Source organism: Chiloscyllium punctatum, chromosome 5 (genome assembly GCF_047496795.1).
Source record: "Chiloscyllium punctatum isolate Juve2018m chromosome 5, sChiPun1.3, whole genome shotgun sequence".
NCBI lineage: Eukaryota > Metazoa > Chordata > Chondrichthyes > Orectolobiformes > Hemiscylliidae > Chiloscyllium > Chiloscyllium punctatum.
In genome coordinates, this window is record NC_092743.1 from 80,206,885 (window position 1) to 80,232,012 (window position 25,128).

Sequence of the window (25,128 nt, forward strand, 5' to 3'; positions counted from 1 at the left end):
TGGTCATTACTGATGTAGCCTTTCCTTTAAATTTAAGAAACAAAAACCGAAAGAACAACCTGTTCATAGATCTAAAAATGATGAATTAATCTGGCTTAAGTACCACTGAACTGCATTTGATGCACAAAATTAATTGACTCATATACTGATAATAAGACCAGCATTATCTTTGGTCATTTATGCATATGTATCTGGACATGAGTACCAAGTACAATAACTATGATTTTCAGAGAGCTGCTTTGTACTGCTACGGTAAGCCATCCATACTTACATCACAAGCACTGTCAATAAGATTCTACATAACACAAAGTGGCTAACTCATCAATATGGCTGATAATACCGATTTATTGTTCGTTTATTAAGCAGGGTAAGGTGTCCAAATTTATTTTTTCCGTGTCGTCATACCATCTGCTTCAGTAGTTATCTTCTCAGGGATACTGAACTTGTTGTAAACTCAGAATTCAAACAGTATACAAAATCATTAGTTTGGCTTTACTGGGAGCATTGCATCAAGTTCCAGATGTCTCACTTTGTGAGACAGTGAAGGCACTGGAGGGAGTGAAGGCGCTGGAGGGAATGCAGATCAGATTCATAGGAGTGGTTCTAAAGATGAGAAACTTCAGTTCAGATAATAAGCCCTGAGTTCTCCAATATATTTGCCTTGGAAGAGAAGGTGGAGAGAGGATTTGATAGAAGTATTCAAATTTATGAGTGGCCCAGACAGAGCAGAGAGAAAAACTGTTCCTACTCCTGAAAGGATTGTGAATGAGGGGACAAAGAATTGGGGTAATTGGCAGAAATTAAAATGCGATGACAGAAAAGGTTTTTTTGCCAATTGAATTAGTTAGGTTCTGGAATGTACAGCATTCAAATGAAGCATTTAGAAGGGAATTACACTGTACTTTTTTAAAAAAAATTGTCGGCTTTATAGGGAGAAGGCCAAAGAGTGGCACTAGGGGAGATGCTCATTTGGTTTGCCAGTGCAGTCATGTTGGGCTGAATGGCCTTTTTCTGCACTGTAAACAACTCCATGACTATAGATTACAGATCATGTTGTTACTCAACCAAACTAAAAACTTGCCAAAGCTTCAGCTCTAGCCCATACTGGTCCATCTGCCCTCATTAGGATAGCATTAAAGTGACCAATGTCCCTACTCAAGACTGCTCTCAAGTTACTTCCTAGAAGAGGAAAAGTGCCGGAAGACTGGAAGTTGGCTAATGTGGTGCCACTGTTTAAGAAAGGTGGTAAGGACAAGCCAGGGAACTATAGACCAGTGAGCCTGATGGGAATCAGGAGGGACAGGATGTACATGTACTTGGAAAGGCAAGGACTGATTAGGGATAGTCAACATGGCTTTGTGCGTGGGAAATCATGTCTCAAACTTGATTGCGTTTTTTGAAGTAACAATGATTGATGAGGGCAGAGCACTGAACGTGATCTATATGGACTTCAGTAAGGTGTTTGATAAGATTCCCCATGGGAGACTGGTTAGTAAGGTTAGATCTCATGGAATACAGGGACTACTAGCCATTTGGATACAGAACTGGCTCAAAAGGTAGAAGATAGAGGGTGGTGGTGGAAGGTTGTTTTCAAATTGGAGGCCTGTAACCAGTGGAGTGAAACAAGGATTGGTGCCGGGACCACTACTTTTCGTCATTTGTATAAAGAATTTGGATGCGAGCATAAGAGGTATAGTTAGTAGGTTTGCAGATGACACCAAAATTGGAGGTGTAGTGGACAGCAAAGAAGGTAACTTCAGATTACAACAGGATCTTGATCAGATGAGCCAATGGGCTGAGGAGTGGCAGACGGAGTTTAATTTAGGTAAATGTGAGGTGCTGCATTTTGGGAAAGCAATTCTTAGCAGGACGTATACACTTAATGGTAAGGTCCTAGGGAGTGTTGCTGAACAAAGAGACCTTGGAGTGCAGGTTCATAGCTCCTTGAAAGTGGAGTCACAGGTAGATAGGATAGAGAACGCAGTGATTGTTATGTTTTCCTTTATTGGTCAGAGTATTGAGTACAGGAGTCGGGAGGTCATGTTACGGCTGTACAGGACATTGGTTAGGCCACTGTTGGAATGTTATGTGCAATTCTTGTCTCCTTCCTATCAGGAGGATGTTGCAAAACTTGAAAGGGTTCAGAAAAGATTTACAAGGATGATGCCAAGGTTGGAGGATTTGAGCTATAGAGAGGCTGAATAGGCTGGGGCTGTCTTCCCTGGAACAATCGGAGGCTGAGGGGTGACCTTATAGAGGTTTATAAAATCATGAGGGGCATTGATAGGATAAATAGGCAAAGTCTTTTCCCTGAGGTTGGGGGAGCCCAGAACTAGAGGACATAGTTAAGGGCAAGAGGGGAAGATATTAAAAAAGGGAAATCCAAGGAGCAACTTTTCCACAGAGGGTGGTGCCTGTGTGCAATGAACTGCCAGAGAAAGTGGTGGAGTCTGGTACAATTGCAACATTTAAAAGGCATCTGGATGGGCATAAGAATAGTAAGGTTTTGGAGGGATATGGCCGGGCTTTGGCAGGTGGGACTAGGTTGGGTTGGGATATCTGGTCAGCATGGATAAGTTGGACCGAAGGTTCTGTTTCTGTGCTGTACATCTCTATGACTCTGAGTGTTAAATATGGTTGTGATTCCCTAACATGGGAATGCCAGTCTGCGTCCCAACTGCAAATCCAGTGTGAAGTTGCATCCCAGCAGAAGTTGAGAAAGTAGTGGAGAAAATAGAAGGTAATGAGGAAAAAAGGAAGGATAAAAAAGTAGTTAGATTGCTGGCATGCTAAATGTAAGATCTGTACAAACATTCCAAAACTGAACTGGTCAGGATCATTTTGTTTTCAGAAAGTAATTGACTCTGATTGACAACCTTCAAAAATGGAGTCAAATCTGGAGTCAATGACTTAATAAGAAACTAATCTGTACAATATTAAAATTCATTCCCATCCCTTTGCAATGAAATGTGAATTGTCACTGAGTAAACACGCAAAATGCAGTGTCAAAACTTTGAGGAAGTGTACAAAAGTACCTTTTCTATAATGAAGTGGTTACTCAAAGTTCATAGTCCATGATGTGCCCACACAACAACTGTGGTCAAACATTAAATTGTGCACCAATTTTAGGAGGGCAAGTTTATTATCTGGCCAAGGAAGACTGTTGTAAGCATAAAACTTTGAACTGTTCTTTGCCTTCTGGAGATAATGCATCCCAGCCAATTTCTTTTTGTAAAAGCCAGAAAGATAAGGTTTATTACCTGATTTAGTTTTTGAAGAGCTTCAATACAGTTCAGCCATGCCAACACTGGTCCTTTGTCATCTGTAGATCCTCTGCCATATAGTTTTCCTATTAAAAAGTCAATTAGAAATATTTTAAAGAAGCAAGGTGGCAATCTTTTATTTTTAAATTCATTCAAACACACGTGGCAGCAATAACTGGCAAGGTCAGCTTTTTATTGCCCATCCCCAAGCACCTTCGAGAAGGTGGCAACAACTATGGCATGTTAAGTTTGGGTGCGTGGGGAGTTGCAATGTTGGTAATGACACTGAATGTCAAGGGAAGATGGTTACACTTAATGTTGAAAATGGTCATTATCTGGCATCAATGTGACTTGCCATTTAATTGGCTCGATCCGGTGTGCTGCCCAGATCTTGCGGCATGTAGCTGTGCACCACTCACTTCTCAATGCGAGGAGGAGTTAGGAATGGTGTTGAGCACTGTATAATCATTCTACTTTTCTTTAAATTCATTAATTGTATCGGAGCATTTATTGACCATCCCTAGTTACCTTCAAGAAGGGGGTGGTGAGCAACTGCCTTGAACTGCTGCAGTCTTCTCATAAAAAGGGAGTTTGTATTATTATAAAGAAATAATTGGAGGGGAGTACAGAGATAAATATAATCTGAACAATAACCTTCTTCGGAAGAAATTTCCACAAATACTAAATCAACAGGTCTAACAACCATTGACCCTTCTTAAAAATGGACTACCTCTAAAATGTTGGAGCCATTTAAACTTTAAGCACTTTTGCAAATGCCCGTTTGTACTTCGAGGTAAGAGGTTTAAAAAGTCTGAAGAGAGGCAGGATATAAATAAATAATTACTAGGCTTTGGTTGTGCAGTGTTCATGTCCCAGGAGTATAAATCCCACTTGCTCCAAAGGTATGTCATATCATGAATGAAGAAGTTGATTAAAAAGATCTAGAATTGCTTGGTAATACGGAAATTAAACAGAGCTAAAAAGGACACAATAAGTTGAAACTTTCTTTCTGGCATGAGGGTGCTGTTCAGTTAGAGACATAGTCACATAGAAGCAGACCTTTCAGACCACCATGTCTAAATGGACCAACAATACCAAACTAAATTAATCACATTTACCTGCACCTGCTGAACCACCATTGGCATGGATACATAGCTAAAAACAACTAACTTTCAATCTTACTTCTCAGACCAAGCAGGTAGATGTTGATAAGTCAGGGTGTTGCCAGGGAAAGTATCAAGATTAACAGTCTCCTTCACTCTTTCCCAATGAGAAAAGGTACAATGTGTGTATAAATATTTTCGCCAACACAGAACAGGGTACTGTGTCTTAAGATTTAGTACCTAGAATGCGCAAGCATGTCACTGTGAGCCCAGTAACTGAAGGTAAAGATCCAAGATTGATAGTTAACAGTTCCGGCTGCATCTCTACGCTCATGACAGTCCAATCAATCAGCACCCTATTCGCCTGACAGAGAAATTGATGTTCTCTTTAACTGGTTTTCTTGCATCCCAGTCCTGAAGAGCACAAAAAAAGCCCTGACTTCATGTTGCTTTCTAGCAGAAACAGAATTTAAATAAAATGATGATCACCAATTGTTTGTGGTCTGATGCAGGGACAGAGAGGAATTTCCCCTAAAAATGTTTATTTCAAAGAGCACAACCAGGAACCAAGTGACAGACACTAAATGCTTTCTGTTGACAAAAACGGCACTTTACTCAAAATGTGCAAGTTTCAGAAGCATCTCAAAGTAAATTGCTCTAATAGTGCCTCAGTGCCAGGGACCCAGGTTGGGCTGATCAAATAAGACTGTTTTGCTAACACTCTGTTTAGTGTTTTGATTTAAACTGCTTTAATAATGCTCTCCTTTTACAGCCACTCTCCCATTCCACTCAGCTCAATTCCCACAGTGGGTTGCTGTGCTCTTTGGTGTGTTCCAGCCATCTTCAGCAAACTCCATTTCATCTGTGGCCTCTGTTTGCTAACTTTTCATAGTTCAAGATTCCTGCTTATTGATATCAGTAATGCTCCTTTCTACTGTCTTCAGAGGTTCAGCATTCTGTTGGACAAGATTTGCCCAAGTTCATAAAACTCAATATTGTTCTGGAAATTGTTAAATACACAGACTTCTACCTGTTTGCCAGAGTTTTATTGCTGAAGTTGGGCAGCACAATTACTCAATGATTAGCAAAGCTGCCTCAGCACCAGTTCAATTCCACCCTTGGCAACTATCTGTGTTGAGTCTGCATCTTCTCCCCAGGTCTGCATGGGCTTCCTCCAGGTGCTCTGGTTTCCTCTCAAAATCTAGCAATGTGCAGGTTAGGTCGATTGGTCTTGCTAAATTGCCTATGGTATCCAGGGGTGTGTGGGTTAGGTGGATTAGCCATGGGAAATGCAGGGTAACAGATGGCCGGGGTGGGGGGGCTGGGTGGGATGAATTGTCCAAAATTATTTTAGTGCGGAAGTAGGCTATTCAGCCCATCAAATTACAGATCCTCTGAGGAGCATTCCACCCAATCCAAATCCCTACCCTATCCCCGTTACCCTGCATTTCTCATGGCTAGTTCATCTAGCCTGCACATCCCTGGACACTGTGGGTAATTTAGCATGGCCAATCCACTCAACCTGCACATTTATGTACTGTATGAGGAAACCCATACAGACACAGAATGTGCAAACTCCACACAGACAGTATGGAGTAGAAGCCAGGTCCCTGGCGCGGAGAGAATAATGCTAATCAATCACTGAGTCACCATGCCACCTAACTTTAGCGATAAAAATCTGGCAGTCAGGTAGAAGTCTGATTATGCAACAATCTCCAGAACAATATTGAGTTTTATGAACTTGAGTAAATCTTGTCCAACAAAATGCTGAACCTCTGAAGACAGTAGAAAGGAGCATTACTGATATCAATAAGCAGTGTGGGATATAGGTAAAGTAGTGTTACTTCTGCAATTATAATTAGTTATGCAAGGTAAACGAACTCACACCAGTGTGTAATTGTTTCAGCCAAGAGCTGAGTCAACTAGAATGGAAACTATGTGGAGGAAATACATAATTGTTTTTGTATTAGCTAAAATTGTATGCAAGAATGAAACGTGACTGCAAAACAATGGTAGATGTTACAGACAAATAGATAAGGTGCTGTGAGGATGTAGGTTAAGCCAGATACGCCTGTATAAACAGTAGGTATGGACATCTGGACCCCACTTTTACAGAAACACAGGAACAAACCCCAATTAAAGGGTCATAAGGATCAGTATGGTAGGGGAAGGCACAGATGGAGGGAGTAGATAATGGTGAAGAAAGGATATGCCTAACAGCGGGATGTGGTCAAACGGCCTTTGAGGCCAGAAATAAGTATTTTGTCACAGATAAGGCAAGAGATAAACAGGAGCAATGGGTGCTGGTCTTAGAGAAGAAGTGGAAGATGTAAACGGGGAGGAGGAATGAAAAAAAAGGAACCAAATTATATAAATATCGTGTATTGGATGAATTTGGTGCGTGTGTCCCTTGCCTTGTAGACAGTGGACATCACACCCTCTTGCAAGAGTAAAATAAAGGACACTACTGATTCAAATTTTGTCTCGGACTGAAATTATTGAAGTGTGTGAGCTTTGTTTCTCACAGCAGGAATCTTGAACTATGAAAAGTTAGCAAACAGAGGCCACAGATGAAATGGAGTTTGCTGAAGATGGCTGGAACACACCAAAGAGCACAGCAACCCACTGTGGGAATTGAGCTGAGTGAATGAGAGAGTGGCTGTAAAAGGAGAGCATTATTAAAGCAGTTTAAAACAAAACACTAAACAGAGTGTTAGCAAAATAAACAGCGAAGGTGGTTACCTCAGTTTACAATGGGATCTTGATCAGATGCACCAATGGGCTGAAGTGTGGAAGATGGAGTTTACTTTAGATAAATGCAAGGTGCTGCATTTTGGAAAAGCAAATCTTAGCAGGACTTATACACTTAATGGTAAGGTCCTCGGTCCTCGGGAGTATTGCTGAACAAAGAGACCTTAGAGTGTAGGTTCATAGTTCCTTGAAAGTGAAGTCACAGGTAGATAGGATAGTGAAGGCGGCTTTTGGTATACTTTCCCTTATTGGTCTGAGCACGGAGTACAGGAGTTGGGAGGTTATGTTGCAGGACATTGGTTCGGCCACATTTGGAATATTACATGCATTTATGATCACCTTGCTATCAGAAGGATGTTGTGTAACTTGAAAGGGTTCAGAAAAGAATTACAAGGATATTACCAGGGTTGGGGGATTTGAGCTATATGGAGAGGCTGAATAGGCTGGGGCTGTTTTCCATGGAATGTTAGAGGCTGAGAGGGGAAAAAGATATAAAAGAGACCGAAGGGGCAACATTTTCACACAAAGGTTGGTACATGTATGGAATGAGCTGCCAGAGGAAGTGGTGGAGGAGAGTACAATTACAACATTTAAAAGGCATCTGGATGGGTATCTGAATAGTAAGGGTTGAGGGATATGGGCCAAGTGCTGCCAAATGGGACTAATTAGGTTCCAGGAGGCTGTCGGAGAGGCCACAAGGGAGCAGTGGAGCCTGTCGGGATACTTGAGTATACAGTTTAAATTTCTTTCAGTTCTGGTTTTCTTCAGTTCCTGGAGGCAGTTGGAGAGGTCACATATTTGGGTGGTTGCTTTACCTGAAACACTAAAGGTAGTATTTCCCATCCATCCTCCTCCAAACAAAAAAAAACGTTCTGTGCATGAGTGACATATTTTCTTTCGTGTTTCATGATTTTTTAACAGTGGTCTTTTTGGGAATTTAGAATAGTAGGAATGAAGGTTAGGGCAGTTGAATGTTCCTCCTGCAGTATGTGGGAGGTGAGTGTCACCTCTAGTATCCCTGCTGACTGCATCTGTGCAAAGTGCACCGAACTACAGCTCCTCAAGTACCGTGTTATGGAACTGGAGCTGGGATGAACTTCAGATCATTCAGGAGGCAGAGGGGGTTTATTGAAAGGAATTACAGGGAGGTAGTTACCCCACAGCCACATGAAGGTAGATGGGTTACTGTCAGGGGTAAGAAAGGGAACTAGCTGGCAGTGCAGGGATCTCCTGTGGTGGTTCCCCTCAACAAGTATATTGTTTTGGATTTCTGTTGGGGGTGTGGGGCTTGCCTTACCGCGTAAGCAATGGGGCACAGGGCTCTGGCACACAGAGACTGTCCCTGTTGCCCAAAGAGGAAGCAGGAAGAGGAGCAGAGCTTTAGTCATTGGGGACTCCATAGTTAGGGAGACAAATTGGTGGTTTTGTGGGAATGAGGTGTATTGCTGCCCAGGTGCCAGGGTTCGTGATGTCTCTGATTGTGTTTTCAGGATCCTTGAGGGGGACGGGGAGCAGCCCTAAATAATGGTCCACACAGGCACAAGTGACATAGGTACAAAGAAAGGTGGGGATTTAAGGCAGAAATTGAGGGAGCTAGGATGGAAGTTTTGAGCTAGAAAAAACAAACAGTTATCATCTCTGGTTTGTTGCCTGTGTCACATGCTAGTGAAGCAAAGAACAGAGAGAGAGCAGAGCTGAATATGTGGCTGCAGGGATGGTGCAGGAGGGAGAGTTTTGGATTCTTGGATAATTGGAGCTCCTTCTGGGAAAGGTGGGACCTCTACAAACAGGATGGTGCCAAAATCCTGGGGGGAAACTTGCTCATTTTTTGGGGGTTATTTAAATTAATGGAGCAAGGAGATGGGAACCTAAATTGTAGTTCCAGTATACAGGAGGTGGAGGTTGGTGAGGTCAAGGATAGTTTACAAGGTCGCGAGGGGGCACTGGGAATCAGGACATTGGTTTGAAATGTGTGTACTTCAATGCCAGGAGCATCTGGAATAAGGTGGGTGAACTTTCAGCATGGGTTGGTATCCTAGACTTCGATGTTGTGGCCATTTCAGAGACATGGCTAGAGAAGAGACTGGGATGGTTGTTACAGATTCTGGGATTTAGATGTTTCAGCAAGAACAGGAAAGATGGTAAAAGTGGCAGGGTTGTGGCATTGTTGATCAAGAGCAGCTGAGATAACATTTGAGGACTCATCGAGCGAAGTAGTTTGGGCTGAGATTAGAAACAGGAAAGGAGAGGTCACCCTACTGGGAGTTTTCCCACAGGCCTCCGAATTGTTCCAGGGATGTAGAGGAAGGAATAGTAAAGATGATTCTCGATAGGAGGAGTGACAGTAACAGTAGTTATTATGGGGGACTTTATCTTGCCCAATATTGACTGGGAATACTATAGTTCAAGTCGTTTGCATGGGTCAGTTTTTGTTCAATGAGTGCAGGAGGGTTTTCTGACAGTACATAAACAGACCAATAAGGGATGATGCCATATTGGATTTGGTACTGGGGAATGAACCCAGCCAGGTGTTAGATTTGGAGGTAGGTGAGCACTTTGGTGATAGTGACCATAATTTGCTTATGTTTACAATAGCAATGGGCAGGGGTAGGTATATACCACAGGGAAAGAAGTATAACTGGGGGAAGGTAAGTGACTAAATTTGGTTAGTAAACTTGCAGATGACACTAAGGTAGGCAGAGTTGTGGATAGTGCCAAAGTATGTTTTGGGTTACAGAGGGACACAGATAAGTTGCAGAGTTGGGCTAAGAAATGGCAAATGGCGTTTAATGCGGAGAAGTGCGAGGTACTTCACTTTGGAAGTAGTAACAGGAATGCAGAGTCCTGGGCTAATGGTAAAACTCTTGGCAGTGTAGATGAACAGCAAGATCTCAGTGTCCAGGCACATAAATCCCTGAAAGTTGCCACCCAGGTTGATAGAGTTGTTAAGAATGCATATGGTGTGTTACCGTTTATTGGTTGAGGGGTTGAGGGATTGAGTCTTGGAACCACGAGGTCATGCTTCAGCTGTACAAGACACTGGTAAGGCCGCACTTGGAGTATTGTGTACAGTTCTGCTCACCACATCATAGGAATGGTGTGGAAGCTTTAGAAAGGGTTCAGAGGAGATTTACTAGGATGTTGCCTAGTATGGAAGGAAGGTCTCACGAGGAAAGGCTGAGGGAACTGAGGCTGTTTTCATTGGAGAGAAGAAATTGACAGGTGACTTAAGTTGAGACATACAAGATAATCAGAGGGTTAATTAGGGTGGACAGTGAGAGTTTTCCTCAGATGCTGAAGGCTAACACGAGGGGACATTGCTTTACATTGACAGATTTAGGACAGATATCAGGGCAGTTTCTTTACTCAGTAGTAGGGGTGTGGAACGGTCTGCCTGCAACAGTAACAGACTTGCTGATGTTAAGGGCATTGGACATGTATATGGATAATATTGGAACGGTGTAGGTCAGATCGGCATCAGATTAATTTCACAGGTTGGCGCAACATCGAAGGCCGAAAGGCCTGTACTGTGCTGTAATGTTTTATGTTCTTTTAGGTTAAGCTATCTGGTCAGCAGGGACAAGTTGGACCAAAGGGGTCCATTTCCGTGCTGTATATCTCTATGATTCTGACCAAATCCAACTCAGTGGATGGCCAATCAGTAAACAGATTTTTAATCTGCAAGGGAATCAAGGGTTGTGGGGTGAAAAGCAGGAAAGTAGAGTTGAGTAACATCAGACCAGCTATGATTTAATCAAATGTTGGAACAGATCCAATGGGCTCAATGGCTTACATCTGCTCCAATGTCTTATGTCCTAGCTATCGAGGACAAGTGAAAAGTTTGAGAACGACATACTTCCATGCAATGCAAGATAGGAGAGGCCAGGTTATTGAGTGTATTTAAGACTGAGATAGATAGGTTTGAGTATCATGGGGTTCCAGGGAGAATGGGGCTGAGAAACGTAACAACTGTCATTGAACGGCAGAGCAGACCTGATGGACTAAATGGTCTAACTGCCGCTCCTCTGTCTTATGTCTTAATTACGACACAAAGTTTCTTTATTTTAAGTTGGTGAGAATGGCGACCGTATAAACTTTTCACTGTATTTTATATTGAACACATGTGACAATATAAAATGATTCAATTTAAACCAATCCATTCATTGTTTATGCTGCACATGTTACCTCATCCCACACGATTAGCATCATCAATTTCTCCCTTCATGAACTCATGTAGTTTCCCTGTAAACACACTCAGGGACAGTAGTAAATTGCTAAAGAAGAGTGATATTCCCAATATAATTTCCCATCCATTTTAAGTAGCAAAAACCTAAAGTTTAATTAATTCTGACTTCTACTCCATGCAGAGGTCTAAAGATATCCCCAATTAACAGACTTCCCATCTAGCCTCCTGACCTAGACATCAAGAGGTAATCTCAAAAGCTGCACTAGTTATCTGAATATCCCCTTTATAGATCTGGCAGGTCACCTCAATACAAGACGATCTGTAACAAACAATGTGAAGAAAACCTCACATCATTCTGCTGTCTTATCCAGATCAATGTTAATAAAAAGGTTGCCTTCAAAGGAAAGACAGCAATGACTAGCATGTTGGCATGACTAACGGGAGCAGATCCTGACATTAAAAACAAAAACAGAAAATTATGTGATAAGTCCAAGAGTCAGGCATTCACTGAAAAAACAATTTTAGCATTTTCAATGCATAGCCAAATTTAAAACTGAAAGTACCAAATTGCTGAGTATATTATCAAAATAAAGACTAATATATTACGTAAAAATATAAGTAGAGCAGCCTCAGAAAATCCAGGAAGGGGAAATGCCAGTGACTAATAGATTTTTGGATATGTGCAAAACTCAGACTTTGACAAATTGCTGATACTTTGAAAGTATCAGCAAACCAATAACGACAAATATTCACATGACTTTAGTTAAACAAAAAATGGTTTTCAGTTCCAGATTACTTCACCACATTCTCTCATGATTTTAAAGTGATGATCAGCTGCATTCTAAAAAAAAACTGCTGAGAACAGGATCTGAATATGAACAAAACAAGACTGCATTAAAATGTTGAAACACATTTCCTAAGGCCAAAACTGAAACTCAAAATTGCTGCTTCAAGGAAACTAGACAAAGTAATAATGCTACACATGATTGAATAATAGCAATTTGGACTGAGATGTAATCACCATGAAAGTATGTACAGAAGAGAGAGATTAATACATACACTGCTTTGATTAATGTTTTACTACTAGAAGGGAAGGAAGGGAGAATGCCTCAGTCATGTACTATGGAACTTACAACCTAAATGATGAGTGTGCAAATTTCACAAGTTGTAAAACAGAGTTCAGTACTGAACTAGTTTATAGGTTAAACAGTTACCCATCCCTAAACATTCTTGAGCTAAGTGGCTTCTCGGGTCATTTCAGGGCAGGGCTGGGAGTCAGCTTGTAATTGTGGGTTTGAAGTCACGTGCAGACCTGACCAAGGATGGAAAATTTCCTTCCCTTGAAGGGAGTTTGTGAACCAGTTGGGCTTTGACAGCAGTGATTGTTATTAGATTTTTTAAAAATTCAAGATTTTCATTGATTCAAATTTTACCATCTGGTCCATCACAATGTAATTCGAACTCATGTCCCCAGAGTATTGGCTTGGGTCTCAGAGTCACTAGTCCAGTGACAATATCACTGGTATAACGCCTCAACTGAACTTGCCTCCAGCACATTCTTAGGCAGTAATTTCCAGATCTGAACCACTTGCTGCATGAAAAGGTTTCTCTTTATTCACTTTCGCTTCTTTTACTGACCAGCTCTGATTATTATTTTTTGGAAACTTGAACCGTTTTGCAGATTTGCCTGGTCAGAATGAAGTGAAAAGGTCAGAGACCAAGCGACCAAGCCTGCTTTAGGCAATGTCTGGTTCCAGAACGCAAGCTAGCAATGGATTTTCAGTGATGACTATAGATAAACAGAAACCCTCTCACCATCTTTCTCAACCAGTGTGAAGGGTTCAGTGTCCCATCCATCCTCAATTTGTGCAGGTTGAACATCCAGGTGACCATAGATGCATACAGTCTTCTTTTTTGGATCATTGCCTAGTGTCGCCAATAGGATGGGAGGAAGAGGGATCTTTGATCCATCAGACAGCTAATTTAAAATAAAGAAAAAGCACATTGTATTCAATGAGATGCTAAATTTACGGAAGATTGTTGCTGCAGAGACAGATGGACGAGAGCGAGTGGTCAAGCGACAAACAGAGCAAGCGAGAGCGCCATTTTGGCTGTAGAATTCCAAAAGAACTGACTACATGAATAAAACTGTTGAGATACCAAAAAGCATGAGGAGTGAGTTGTCAGCCCCAAGGAATTCACGTCACTTTGAGAAGGAAACAGTAAGGAGGAAAATATTGGAACTGACAGGTTTACAAAAACTTGAAGGAAGTTTCATATTAAACTTTGGTTCTCACCGTTTGTTGCCCAATATCAACTAGTTCCACAGATCCCCCCAGTTTCTCTATCTCTTTGCCCACAAACTCCACCATTCTTCGGGTTTCGTCTCTCTTCTCTGGCCATGTTGAGACACTCTGAATGGCCACCCAATCTGCGAGACGCTAGGGAAACCAGACAGTCAAGTAAATTAGATTTTAATATAAACAAAGTCATGATTTTCATATTTAAGGTGGAATTACACGTCAACTGAGGTTAAAGAAATGAAGTTTCAAATCAGATTAAGTGGCTGGATTAAAGGTTGCATTCTGCAAAGCACTGCGCACTATTGAATGTAAAGACCACAACTTCTTTTTTGTGTTATTAATGGTGGATTGAAAGGGGAAAAGAACTGTATCAAAGTCAAGGAGCACTGCATGTTTTTGAAAGCAAATAACCGGACCCCTTATTGTAAACATTGTTCACACATCCGCTTGTTCCAGTAGTAGTTGGACAGTAGTTTGCAGGTGAGCTGGAGCCAAAAGGGTTGTGTACAAATAGAGCTCTGGTTAACAACAAGTAGCTGGTTGATCTGTGGATTAATGATAAACTAGTGATGACAAAAGCTTCAACCAACCAACAACTATGCAATTGGTTCGGTGCTAACTGAACAGCTTGGAGATTGGAACAAGACAGACAGAAGCAATCAGATTTCCATCAGCTCAGGAATGGTGCCAGTTCTCTGCAGCAAAACCCACTTAAAGGCTGAAAACTTTTTTTAAATTCAACAGGTGCTGTAAAATTTGACTCCAATAATAAATAGGAGGCCTTTCATGTGTGTGAATCAGTCCTATGCACCTCCTGAAAACCAGTAAAAATATCTGGAAAAGGACTGAGAAACAGCATTCCAATCGGCCCAAGAACTATCTCTGCTGATCATGTGAACAGGGACCAGTAAAGTGCCTTCCTAGTGTTTCCTTCTGCCCATCGTTCGTTCGTATGTATATAATATATAGTGGGAGTTTATAAAGGGAGTTTTCCTTTTGAATAATGGAGTTATATGCTAATGGTTCATTATACCTGTACCTAGAGTCCATTTCTTTGGCATAAATAGAATTTTCTTGTGAAACCAGAGTCCCAATCCTTGCTTTCTGGCAACCTCGGTCTGAAAGATCAGGAAATTGAGGAATTCATGCATTTTTAAAATCATTAACTTTCATGACAACACTAGGAATAGTGGGGCTGGCTTTCCAGTGTGCTAACACAATACTGTAATAAGAACCAAATATAGCGCTTCCACACAAAGGAGAAATTTAGTACTCTGGCTTTTTATTTCCTGGCACAGTAACATTTTAACAGAGTCTCACCAGTCTAAATAGTGAGAAGCTGGGATGACTAGAAATGAGAGAGCACAAATTCAGTTTTAAATGTTATATCAAGAGGAAAAAATACCAATACATAGAGAACAACTTGAACAAATTAACAGTCACCAAATCAGTACAAAAGAAAATTTCCAAACTAAGCACAGAGGTTCATTTCTAGAGGGATAGAATTGAGAAGTACAGAAGTTATGTTAATTTTGCATTAAATTAATCAGAGTGCATAGTCTTTAGTTTCCACACTGCAATAATACAGAAGCACTTGGGAGGGTGCAAAAAAAAAAAGGAGGATGGTGAGAACTTACTGCGGAAGGTTAAACATGTAACAGCTCTTTTTTCTAGGGGAGAAAACTGAGGGATGAGCTGATAATGGCCTTCAAGATTTGGAAAGGGTTTCAGAGGGTAGATGGTCAGAAAATGATTCCATTTATTGGGGTCTCCAAAATTAGAAATCATAAGCTAGTCACTAACTTCAGTGATTGGATTCAGGAGAAACAGTTTTCCTAAACAGTGGCAAGAAAATGAAATGCACTACCACTAGGGTATACAGACAAACAGCAGAATCAGTTAAAAGACAAGCCTGATAAAAGCATATGGGAGATACAAATGGAAAAACCTGCTGATAGGGGTCAATGAAGCGCACTTAAAGGACGTTTACAAGGGGGAGAAAACACAAGTGCAGACTTGTTAGGGCAACTGTTCAGTTTGTGTGGTAGACTCAATTTTACTCCATGTACTTCTGGATATAGAGCAGCAGCTCTAAAGACCTTGGTTGGGAGCATAGCTGGGGGTCAAACAGACAGAATGTAGGATTGCTAGCTCCCCCCCCCATCTGAAACTGCAGCTTACACCATGCCCAGACAGTCTAGTACTTGCATTGTCCTCCTTATCTCTCAGTGTCATCAGGCCAGTAAGGACAGTGATGCAAGCTTTACAAATTTTATATCACTCCATCCACACTCACCACTTCATCTCTTTCACACAATCTGTTTAGTTGCCTGCACCCCAGGAATTTGTGTTTTTCTTCTCAAAACCATTTCAAGATGTCATATGAAGGTGATACAGCAGTCTGACTGCAGAGATAAAATCAGATCTTACCACATCCTACTCCTGACAACAGACACTGTCTCCTTACTGCATCCAGTCTTCTAACCAAAATAATAAAGTTGAACATACTAACTGCAAAGTTTAAAAATCACAATACCAGGTTATTATCCAACAGGTTTATTTGGAAGTACAAGTTCCTGTAGCTAGTCACCTAATGAAGGCACAGTGCTCCAAGAGCTTGTACTTACAAATAAACCTATTGGACTATAACCAATGTTGTGCGATTTTCAAACTATCCACCCAGTCCAACACCGGCACCTTCGCATCATACCAGCTGCACAGTGACAAAACTTTTCTGTTGAAATTATAGTTGCAGAGGTGTCTGCTCTACACTCTGGTTACACAACTTGGGTACTGAGTGCAGATCATATTTGATCACATACTGGGAAAAAGCAGGAAAGTTCCTCAGGTCTTATGCAATGCAGCGGTATACATTACAACATGTCTCATTCTCAGCAATGACTCACAAATCAACAGATTAGATTTAGAATACATTCCTTACAGTGTGGAAACAGGCCCTTCAGCCCAACCAGTCTACAGTGACCCTCCAAAGAGCAACCTACCCAGACCCATTTCCCTCTGACTAATGCACCTAACATTATGGGCAACTTAGCATGGCCAATTCACCTGATCTGCACATCTTTGACTGTGGGAGGAAACCGGAACACACAGAGCAAACCCACGCAGACATGGGGAGAATGTGCAAACTCCGCACAGTCACCCGAGGCTAAAATCGAACCTGGGACCCTGGTGCTGAGGGGCAGCAGTGCTAGAGGTCACACTAATTTTCCTCTCATCTTGCTCAGATTATGAATGCTCCTTTAACATACTGCAGAACATTTCCAGAAAAAGTTAGTCTAAGGAAATATAAAAGAGAGTTATGGAGAACAGATTAACAGCTACAAAGTGCACCAACAAAGTAACTTACTTTTACGTACAGCTCTTGGTTAGCATCAATGTACTTGAAAAGTTTGTCAAGGTTTGCCATGGCCCCAGAAAGCAGAGAGCGGCTGAAATTCTGAAACAACAATAGTGCTGAGTAATGTCACTGAATAGAGCATCTTGCCGTTTATAAGGCCAGGCTATGCTGAAGCACCGCCCAGCCACGCACCGCAACATCTGAATTTAAGATTCAGATCTTATTAACCCTCTATTTACCTTTTCTGACAAAACCAAAAAGAATCCTGGTCAAAAGGTGACAGCAATGCAAAATCTTTCCCACTTTAAAAAAGTTAAATTGCATAAGCGCTCCACCCAGTTCTATTTTGGCATGTCAAACACCATCACTTTTTGAAATATTCTTATTACGTCTGTTGCAGCTGCTGTTTGATGTCACACTAATCACAACAGGTCACCAACATAGCGGGGAGAATTTACCCACAGTAAGGAACAACAACAAGGAAACAGAAAACAGAGTCGTCCTCCAATCTGAAACAGTTATAAATAAGAGGGGAGAAAAGTGACATTTATTCAGACTGGAAAGCTTGTAAACCCACATTGCTTACACATTTTATTGAAAAGTATGCTTTATTAATAAAAAAAATTAAAAGTGTACATAGTCACAAACGCAGTTCGGTTCTGTAAAGCAGCATATCAAACAAATATCGACATTTGACTGTATCCAAACAAACCAAAGGCTTACTTGAACTAGATTATGTTTAGGTGTATTTGAGATAGTAGGAGTGTCCAATAACTGAACAGACCCCCACTTAACTTCAGCATGAAGATCTCAGACTGTGGTCATACCTACTGTGCCTTCGCGAAGCTGCCTCAAGCTTTAGTGTGTCTCTGGACCTTGGAATGTGCCAGTCTCAACACTCAGTCCACATCAACTTTTTGCTCTGGAAGAACAAGAAGTTTCAGGCAGACCAAATAGTTGAGTTGATAGTTCTCCAGGCGCAGTCCATGTTTGTCTCGGGGAACAGACATTAAAGCAGAGTTCTGCATCATGGAGCTGCTAGGGACAAACATCAACAAAAACCATTGTAGCTCTCGGCAGACTTCCCTTTGCAAAAGGCACATTTCAGAATGCGATGTTCAATACACTCAAATCCCCCCAGTTGCTTAGAGGGCAGACTAACCGGTCTCACAGGAAAGATCGTGCAGGTAGTGCTCTTCTCACCACCAGCCAAACAATATTGGTGTTTGTTGGAAAGTTCCGGTGATGAAGCATTCTGCCAAATGATTGACTCAGCTCAGGGAAATCCATGATAGGATCCACCCTCTCCTTTTCCCAGAGTCTCAAGGGTGCTACATGCTGACCACTTCCTGATGGACTTGTAGTCAACGGTGCTTTTCTTTGCAAATTTCTCCACGAGGGAGAAGTGATAGGGGACTGTCCAACTATGGAGCATTCCAAGGCAATGATACCAGTCTAATCCTTCATAACACTGGGGACAGGTACAACCTCCACACAGTGATAATTGGTGTTTGCATACGGAGGGTCAATGCACACCTTTATGCAGCCATACGTCTCAAAGGACAGATCCCTTCATCGTTTTCAACTTGCAGGCCTAAAGCCATGATCTCACTGAATGGTGCAGCAGATGCAACATTTGCTTCTACTTACTGCTCCTTCATCCTGTGGTCTAAGTAGACAAAAGGTGTTTATGAAAAAAAAACAACTGTAGATGTTGAAAAGCTAGTTTCTAATGTGTGCCCAATTGTGGATTAGACACTAATTGTGCTAGTTCTGAGAAGTACCTCTCCCTCAATTAATGTCAAAACCATTAGCACATAGAAAATCTGCCATGAAACTGCCTAACTAGAACATAGAACAATACAGCACAGTAGACTCTTCAGCCCCTCATGTTGTGCCAGCCATTTATCCTACTCTAAGATCAGACTTACTTATATCGCCTTCATTGTACAAATCTTCCATGTGTCTATCCAAGAGTCACTTAAATGGCCCTAATTGACCAATGGTTTAGAATATAAGTTGGCTATTCTGCCACAAACCAGCTTGATAATTCATTTCAAGAACACAGGGTTAATTTGGTGCATGTATATTGTGGGATTCTAGACTTTCACACAAAGCATGAATGTGTGGCAGTGTCACAAGGCTTCCGAGCCATATTGACATATCTGAAAATCCAAAGGCATTGGGATAGGCAGAGTGTTATTTTTACAGCACAAGAAAGAAAGAAACCCTTCAACCCACCATGTCCATCATGATGACCATGTCAGTCATCAAATAGCAATCTATTCTTGTTCTGTTATCCAGTACCTAGCCTGTAGCCTTGTATCCTATGACATTTCAAGAGTTCAACTAAATATTTAAATTTTGCAAGGGTTCCCACCTCTACCATCCTTTCAGGCAGTGAGTTCCAGATGCCCACTTCTTTCTGGGTGTAACAAAATCTTTCCTCAAATGCCTCCTAAACCTTTATATTAAATCTATTTCCCCTGTTTACTGACTCCTTTACGGTGGAGAAAGGTTTCTTGCGATGGTAGATATTTATGCCCCTCAGTTTTATACACCTCATTCAGGTCCCAATTCAACCTCCTTTTCTAAGGCAAACAACCCCTGGATACTTAAACTTTCATAGGTGAATTGCTCTAGCCCGGGCAACATCCTGGGTGAATCTCTTCCTCACCCTTTCTAGTGCAAACACATCTTTCCTATAATGTGGGGATCAAAACTGTGCACAGCACTCCAGCTGTGCATTAACTAACATATACAGCTCTATCATGACCTCCTTGTGTTCACTGCCTCAACTAATGAAGGCAAGTACCCAAATGTGTTCTTAAAAACCTTATGTAGATGACCTGCTGCCTTCGAGGATTTATGACATGCACAATGAGGTCCCTCCAATCCTCTGTACATCCTTGGGTCCATCCATTCAAGGTGTACTCCATATGGTCCCATTGTGAGCCACAATATCTGATTTGTTTGCCCTCCTGCTTCAGAATACCCTAGTGCTGCTCAGGGACATGTTTGGCCTGGCCCCAGGGAGGTAACACACCACATTAGAGACACACAGCTGCTGAAAAAACCTGTCTGTGCCTTTCATTGAGCCTCCTGCCACTATAGTTCTCTTTCAACTTTCCTTTGTGCAGCTAGGCTCTGACTTCACTCCCCAGAGGAAATCATTACTCTTAAATTGTCCAACACAAAAAAATCTATTGAGCAAGATGCATAGTTTGGCCTTCCTGACTGCCTGTCAGCATCCCTCCTTCTGCCTGCTGATCGCTCATTCCCTGACTGACAGCATATCCTTAAGGTATGGGATGGAGGATCACATCTCAAAACATGCTATCCATGCAACTGTGCCTGTAGCCAAGTTTAAGCACCAAAACACAGCAATCAAGCTGGTCAGACAGGTGACAATTACTGTAGAGGTGATCATCCAAACTACTGTCCTTAACACCATGACCCACCATAACAACAACATGAAGTCATTCTCAATGAAGATTCTAAATTCATACATTAGACCTGCTGCTTATCGTGCCTGGACAATCTTACTCAAAAGAAAGATAGAAGGTTGCTGCACCCATGAACTGAGCTGAGCTGTCAGGTGTTACATGGTAGTGTTCATCTTCATGGCTTTGTACATCCATCCAAAGTACAGGCTATCCAAAACACACAAAGTGAGGTCTCTTTCGTCTTTCCTATCTATAATGATGAACTTGTCAAATGGTTGAATGAACTGTTTCAGTCAGTTTTGAGCAAAGTTCTCCACACAGTAAAGGATTCCTCCACATCTGCGAAGACTAAGCAGTACTTCCATGTCAATCACAATACAGTGTCCATGTGTTCATTTGACATTGAGTGGTACATGGTGAGTAGACTAGCAAAAAAGCCACAGACACCTGCCCTGAAGCTATATGCCGTGGTGATCTAGACTTGCCACTAGTGTATGAATCACCATTTGTTGAAACCGTCATCTCAGCAGCAGTGGTACAAGTTTTAACGTCACCACTCATGTCCAAATCAATAGTGTTTCCATGGGATTCCCTTTAGGCCCATCTCTCAAACATTTTTGTTGGGTTCCATAAGAAATCTGCCCTCCATGACACTTATCCATTGTATGTTTCTGATATGTTGGCAATACCTTTGCTATATTCGAATCAACAATTGTGCATAAAAATTTGTGTTTTAATGAACTCCAACACAGGGCATATCTAGAAATGAAGTGCTTACCTGGTGAAGCTACAACGTAGAACTACTTGCGTACCAAACAGTATGTGCAGCCGCTGGTGGACAAGGCTAGGCAATCCAATGAACAACAGATCAGATCAAAGCTCTACTGTCCTGACACACCCAATTGTGGATGGTGGTGGACAATGAAACAACTCTATTGGACATAGCTCCATAAAATACCCCCACCCTCAAAATGATGTGGGAGCAGAGCTCTTAAAGTGCAAAAGATAAGGCAGAAGCATTCACAAATCTTCAGCCAGAAATACTGAGCAAATGATCATTTCAGCATCCTCCAGAAATCCTTAGCATTGTAGATGCTCGTCTTCACCAGATTGATTCATTCCATGTGATATCAAGAAATGGCTGAAGGCACTGAACTTGCTGCACCCTAACTCAAGCTGTTCTAGTACTGGCATCTAGCCAATAATGTTGAAAAATGTCCTGATATGTCCTGTACTCAAAAAGCAAGTCAAATTCAACCTGGCTGCTCTTGACAATCAGTAAAGTGATGGCAGATGTCAACAACGGTGCTATCAACGGAGCTCAGTAACATCCAGTTTGGGTTCCTCTCTGGTCACTCAACTCTTAATCTCATTACCGCTTTGGTTCAAACATGGACAAAAGAACTGAGGTGCGGTAGGAGTAACTGCCCTCAACATCTAGGCTACATTTCACCAAATGGAGCATCAAGGAGTATTGGCAAAACTAGAGTCAATGGAAATCATGGGGAAAAATCTCCACTGGTAGGAATCATACTGGCACAAAGGAAGATGGTCATGGCTGTTGGAGGCCAGTTATCTGAACTCCAGGACATCTTGTGGGAGTTCCTTAAGGTTTTGTCCTGGACACAACTATTTTCAGCTGCTTCATCAATGACTTCCCCTTCATTATAACATCTGAAATGGGGATGGTCCCTGATGACTACACAATATTCAGCGCCATTTGTGACTCCTCAATTAATGAAGCATTCCATGCCCAAATGCAGCAAAACCTGGGGTACCAAGGCTTGGGCTAAGTGCTCAGTCACATTCGCAGCACACTTATCAAGCAATAGGCATTTCCAACCTTGTCATCGTCCTTTGTTATTAAATGGCATTATCATCACTGAACTCCCATTCTGGGTATTGCCACTGACCAGATACAGAACTGGACTAGTGAAACTAATACAGTGGCTGCAAGACAGATGAGGTGCAAGGAATCCAGCAGCGAATAACAACATCTCTTGATTCACCAAACCCTGTCCAAAATCTACAGAGGGACAAGTCAGCAGCATGGTGGAAAACGTTCCACTAGTCTGGATGCATGCAGCTCTAACAACGCAAGATTGACACCATTCAGAACAAAGCAGCCTGTTTGACTGGCACCACAATCAAAATCATTCAGTCGCTTCACCACTGATGCACACAGTCTATATTCTCCACAACAAGACAACAGAAATTCATCAAAATTCAGTACCTTCCAAACCCACAAATCTTTATTATTCAGGAGGACAAAAGTAGCGAATACATTAGAATAACACCTCAAAGATCCCCTCCAATCTACTCACCATCCTGACTTGGAAATATTTTATAATTCCTTCAGTGTTATTGGGTCAAAATTCCTCCCTAACAACAGTGTGGGTATACTCCCAGCACATGGTTTTGTGCTTCAAGAAAACAACTCATCTCTACCATCTCATGGGTAACTAGTGATAGGCAATACAGAGTGATGCAGCCAAAGATTCCTATATTCTGTGAGTGAATAAAAAAGATACACACTTACATGGAGGATCTAATGAAGTGGAGGTGCCACTGTTGGACTAGAGTGGACAAAAATCACAACACCAGGTTATAGTCCAACAGGTTTATTTGGAAGGACAAGTTTTCAGAGCGCTGTTCCTTCATCAGGTAACTAGTGGTGCAGGATCATAGGACCCTGAATATGTAGTAAAAGTGTCATAGAATTGATGTGACATATTAAACAAACCGGTCATGTCATTAATCACTTAGAATGGGGATGCAGATTTCAATTATTTAATTAATTAACTAATTTATATATATAAATCCCAGAACTTCTATCAAGTCACAGTCCTGAGGTAACTGAAGGTTTTGTAGAAAAGTGACATCTCAGCTTAGATAATGCATTGAAGGTGTGTGTTTAGAGTCTGTCTGTATCCCAACCTTGAGTCAGATTGGTTCTATTTCCAAAGCAGGAATTCATGAAATGTCACATGTACCGACTGCCTACAGATTGTGTGCTTTTTGAACAAAGTAGAATGTATCGGCAAATACAAACCTGTAAATTCAAATTCAGCCATAAACACTTGTGCGTGTGTGTGTGGTGGGGGAGGTGAGAGTGTATGCATGAATATAACAGAGTACATGCCTGTGAGGGGTGGGTGTGAAAGTATATATAGTGTAGTGGGATATGAACCCAAGATCCCAGTTGAGGCCATCCTCATGGGTACCGAACTTGGCTATCAGCCTCTGCTCAGTGACTCTGCATTGATGCACATCCTGAAACCCATCTTGGAGGACAGTCACCTGAAGATCTGAGGTCAAATGCTCTTGATCAAGTGGACTTAGTGATAAGCAACAATACAGAGTCACCAAGCAGAGGTTGATAACCAAGTTTGGAACCCATGAGGATGGCTTAACTGGGATCTTGGGTTCATGTCACACTACAGTTGCCCCACTACACAATACACTTTTACACACATACATGCAAGCATGGGCACACATACACACATATACTCTCACACTCTATGAAGCATGCACACACTCATCTTTCTCCCACACGCACACACAAGTCTATGGACTGAATTTGCATTTGCAGATACAATCTATTTTGTTCAAAAAACACACAATTTGTAGGCAGTCAATCCAAGTGACATTTTATAAATTCCTATTTTGGAAACACTGACTCAAGTTTGGGATACAAACAGACTCTAACCTTACACCTTCAATGCATTATCTGAGCTAACATGTTACTTTTTATTTTACATACTGATAAAACCTTTTTCTTGTGACTGTGACATGAAAGAAGCTCTGGGAATTACACAGCAATCCATTGAGACCTGGATCCCCATTCTAAAATGATTAAAGACTTAACAGTAACCTAGGTTTGTTCAATACATCACAGTTAGACGACACTTTTCCTATAAATTCTGTGCTGTATGATCCTGCTACCTGATGAAGAACAGCACTTGTATTTGCAAGTAAACCTATTGGACTATAAACTGGTGTTGCAAGGTTCTTAACAGAGGATTTAACACAGGCATAAGTTAGTCACAGTTGTCCCTTGTGCATAAAAATCAGAAATTCTGTGAAGACGTTCCTGACAGGTACCAAGTGACTCTTCATCCCTGGTTCCTGATTTCTTTTCCATCATTTGTTTGGGACACAGCATTTCCTGATACATAATCCCAATCTGCACAACCTCTCTGCCTTCTGGTTGTTCTTGCTGACATCAGGAGGCACTTCAGCAAGTGACACCAACATCAGACTGAATACTTTTTTTTTAAAAAAAAACCTTGCACACCAGGGTCTGATTTGCCAAGTGGTTATATCCAGTATAAGATATATGGGAGCCAGTTGTACCCATGGAGTATTTAGATGGTTTGGTAATGGAAAGAGGATGCAGTTCATTCACATTGTTTTGTTGGATTTTTTTTGGACAGATTGACTATATTTCAACTTGTGCTGGAGTGTGGAGGAACGAAGCAAATTGTGCACCATCTTAGACTGTGAGCTCCAGTTACTGGCATTAAACATAAGGAGACAATGTCAGTGTTAATGGACTAGCAATCTAGACTCCCAGGGCATAACTCTGGGGATGTGATTGATTCCTATAAATGGCAACTGGTGAAATTTAAATTCAACTAATTCACTAAAAAATCAATCAATTTTAGAACTGAAAGCTAGTCTCTGTAATGGTGACTATGAAACATTGATTGACAAAA

General features: G+C 41.5%; 1 protein-coding gene across 2 annotated transcripts in view; it reads right to left on the reverse strand.

Annotated features, from left to right (window-relative positions):
• Positions 1-25,128, reverse strand: part of LOC140477187 (cytosolic non-specific dipeptidase-like) — a 60,985-nt gene that overhangs the window by 21,081 nt on the left and 14,776 nt on the right. For both annotated transcript variants that reach the window (XM_072570635.1, XM_072570636.1), the window contains exons 2-5: positions 16,974-17,063; positions 13,601-13,744; positions 13,119-13,281; positions 3,261-3,349 (exon numbers count right to left, since the gene is read on the reverse strand). In XM_072570635.1, coding sequence (XP_072426736.1) covers positions 3,261-3,349; positions 13,119-13,281; positions 13,601-13,744; positions 16,974-17,033 — 456 coding nt within the window. In that variant the 5' untranslated portion in view covers positions 17,034-17,063. The remainder of the gene's footprint in view (positions 1-3,260; positions 3,350-13,118; positions 13,282-13,600; positions 13,745-16,973; positions 17,064-25,128) is intronic.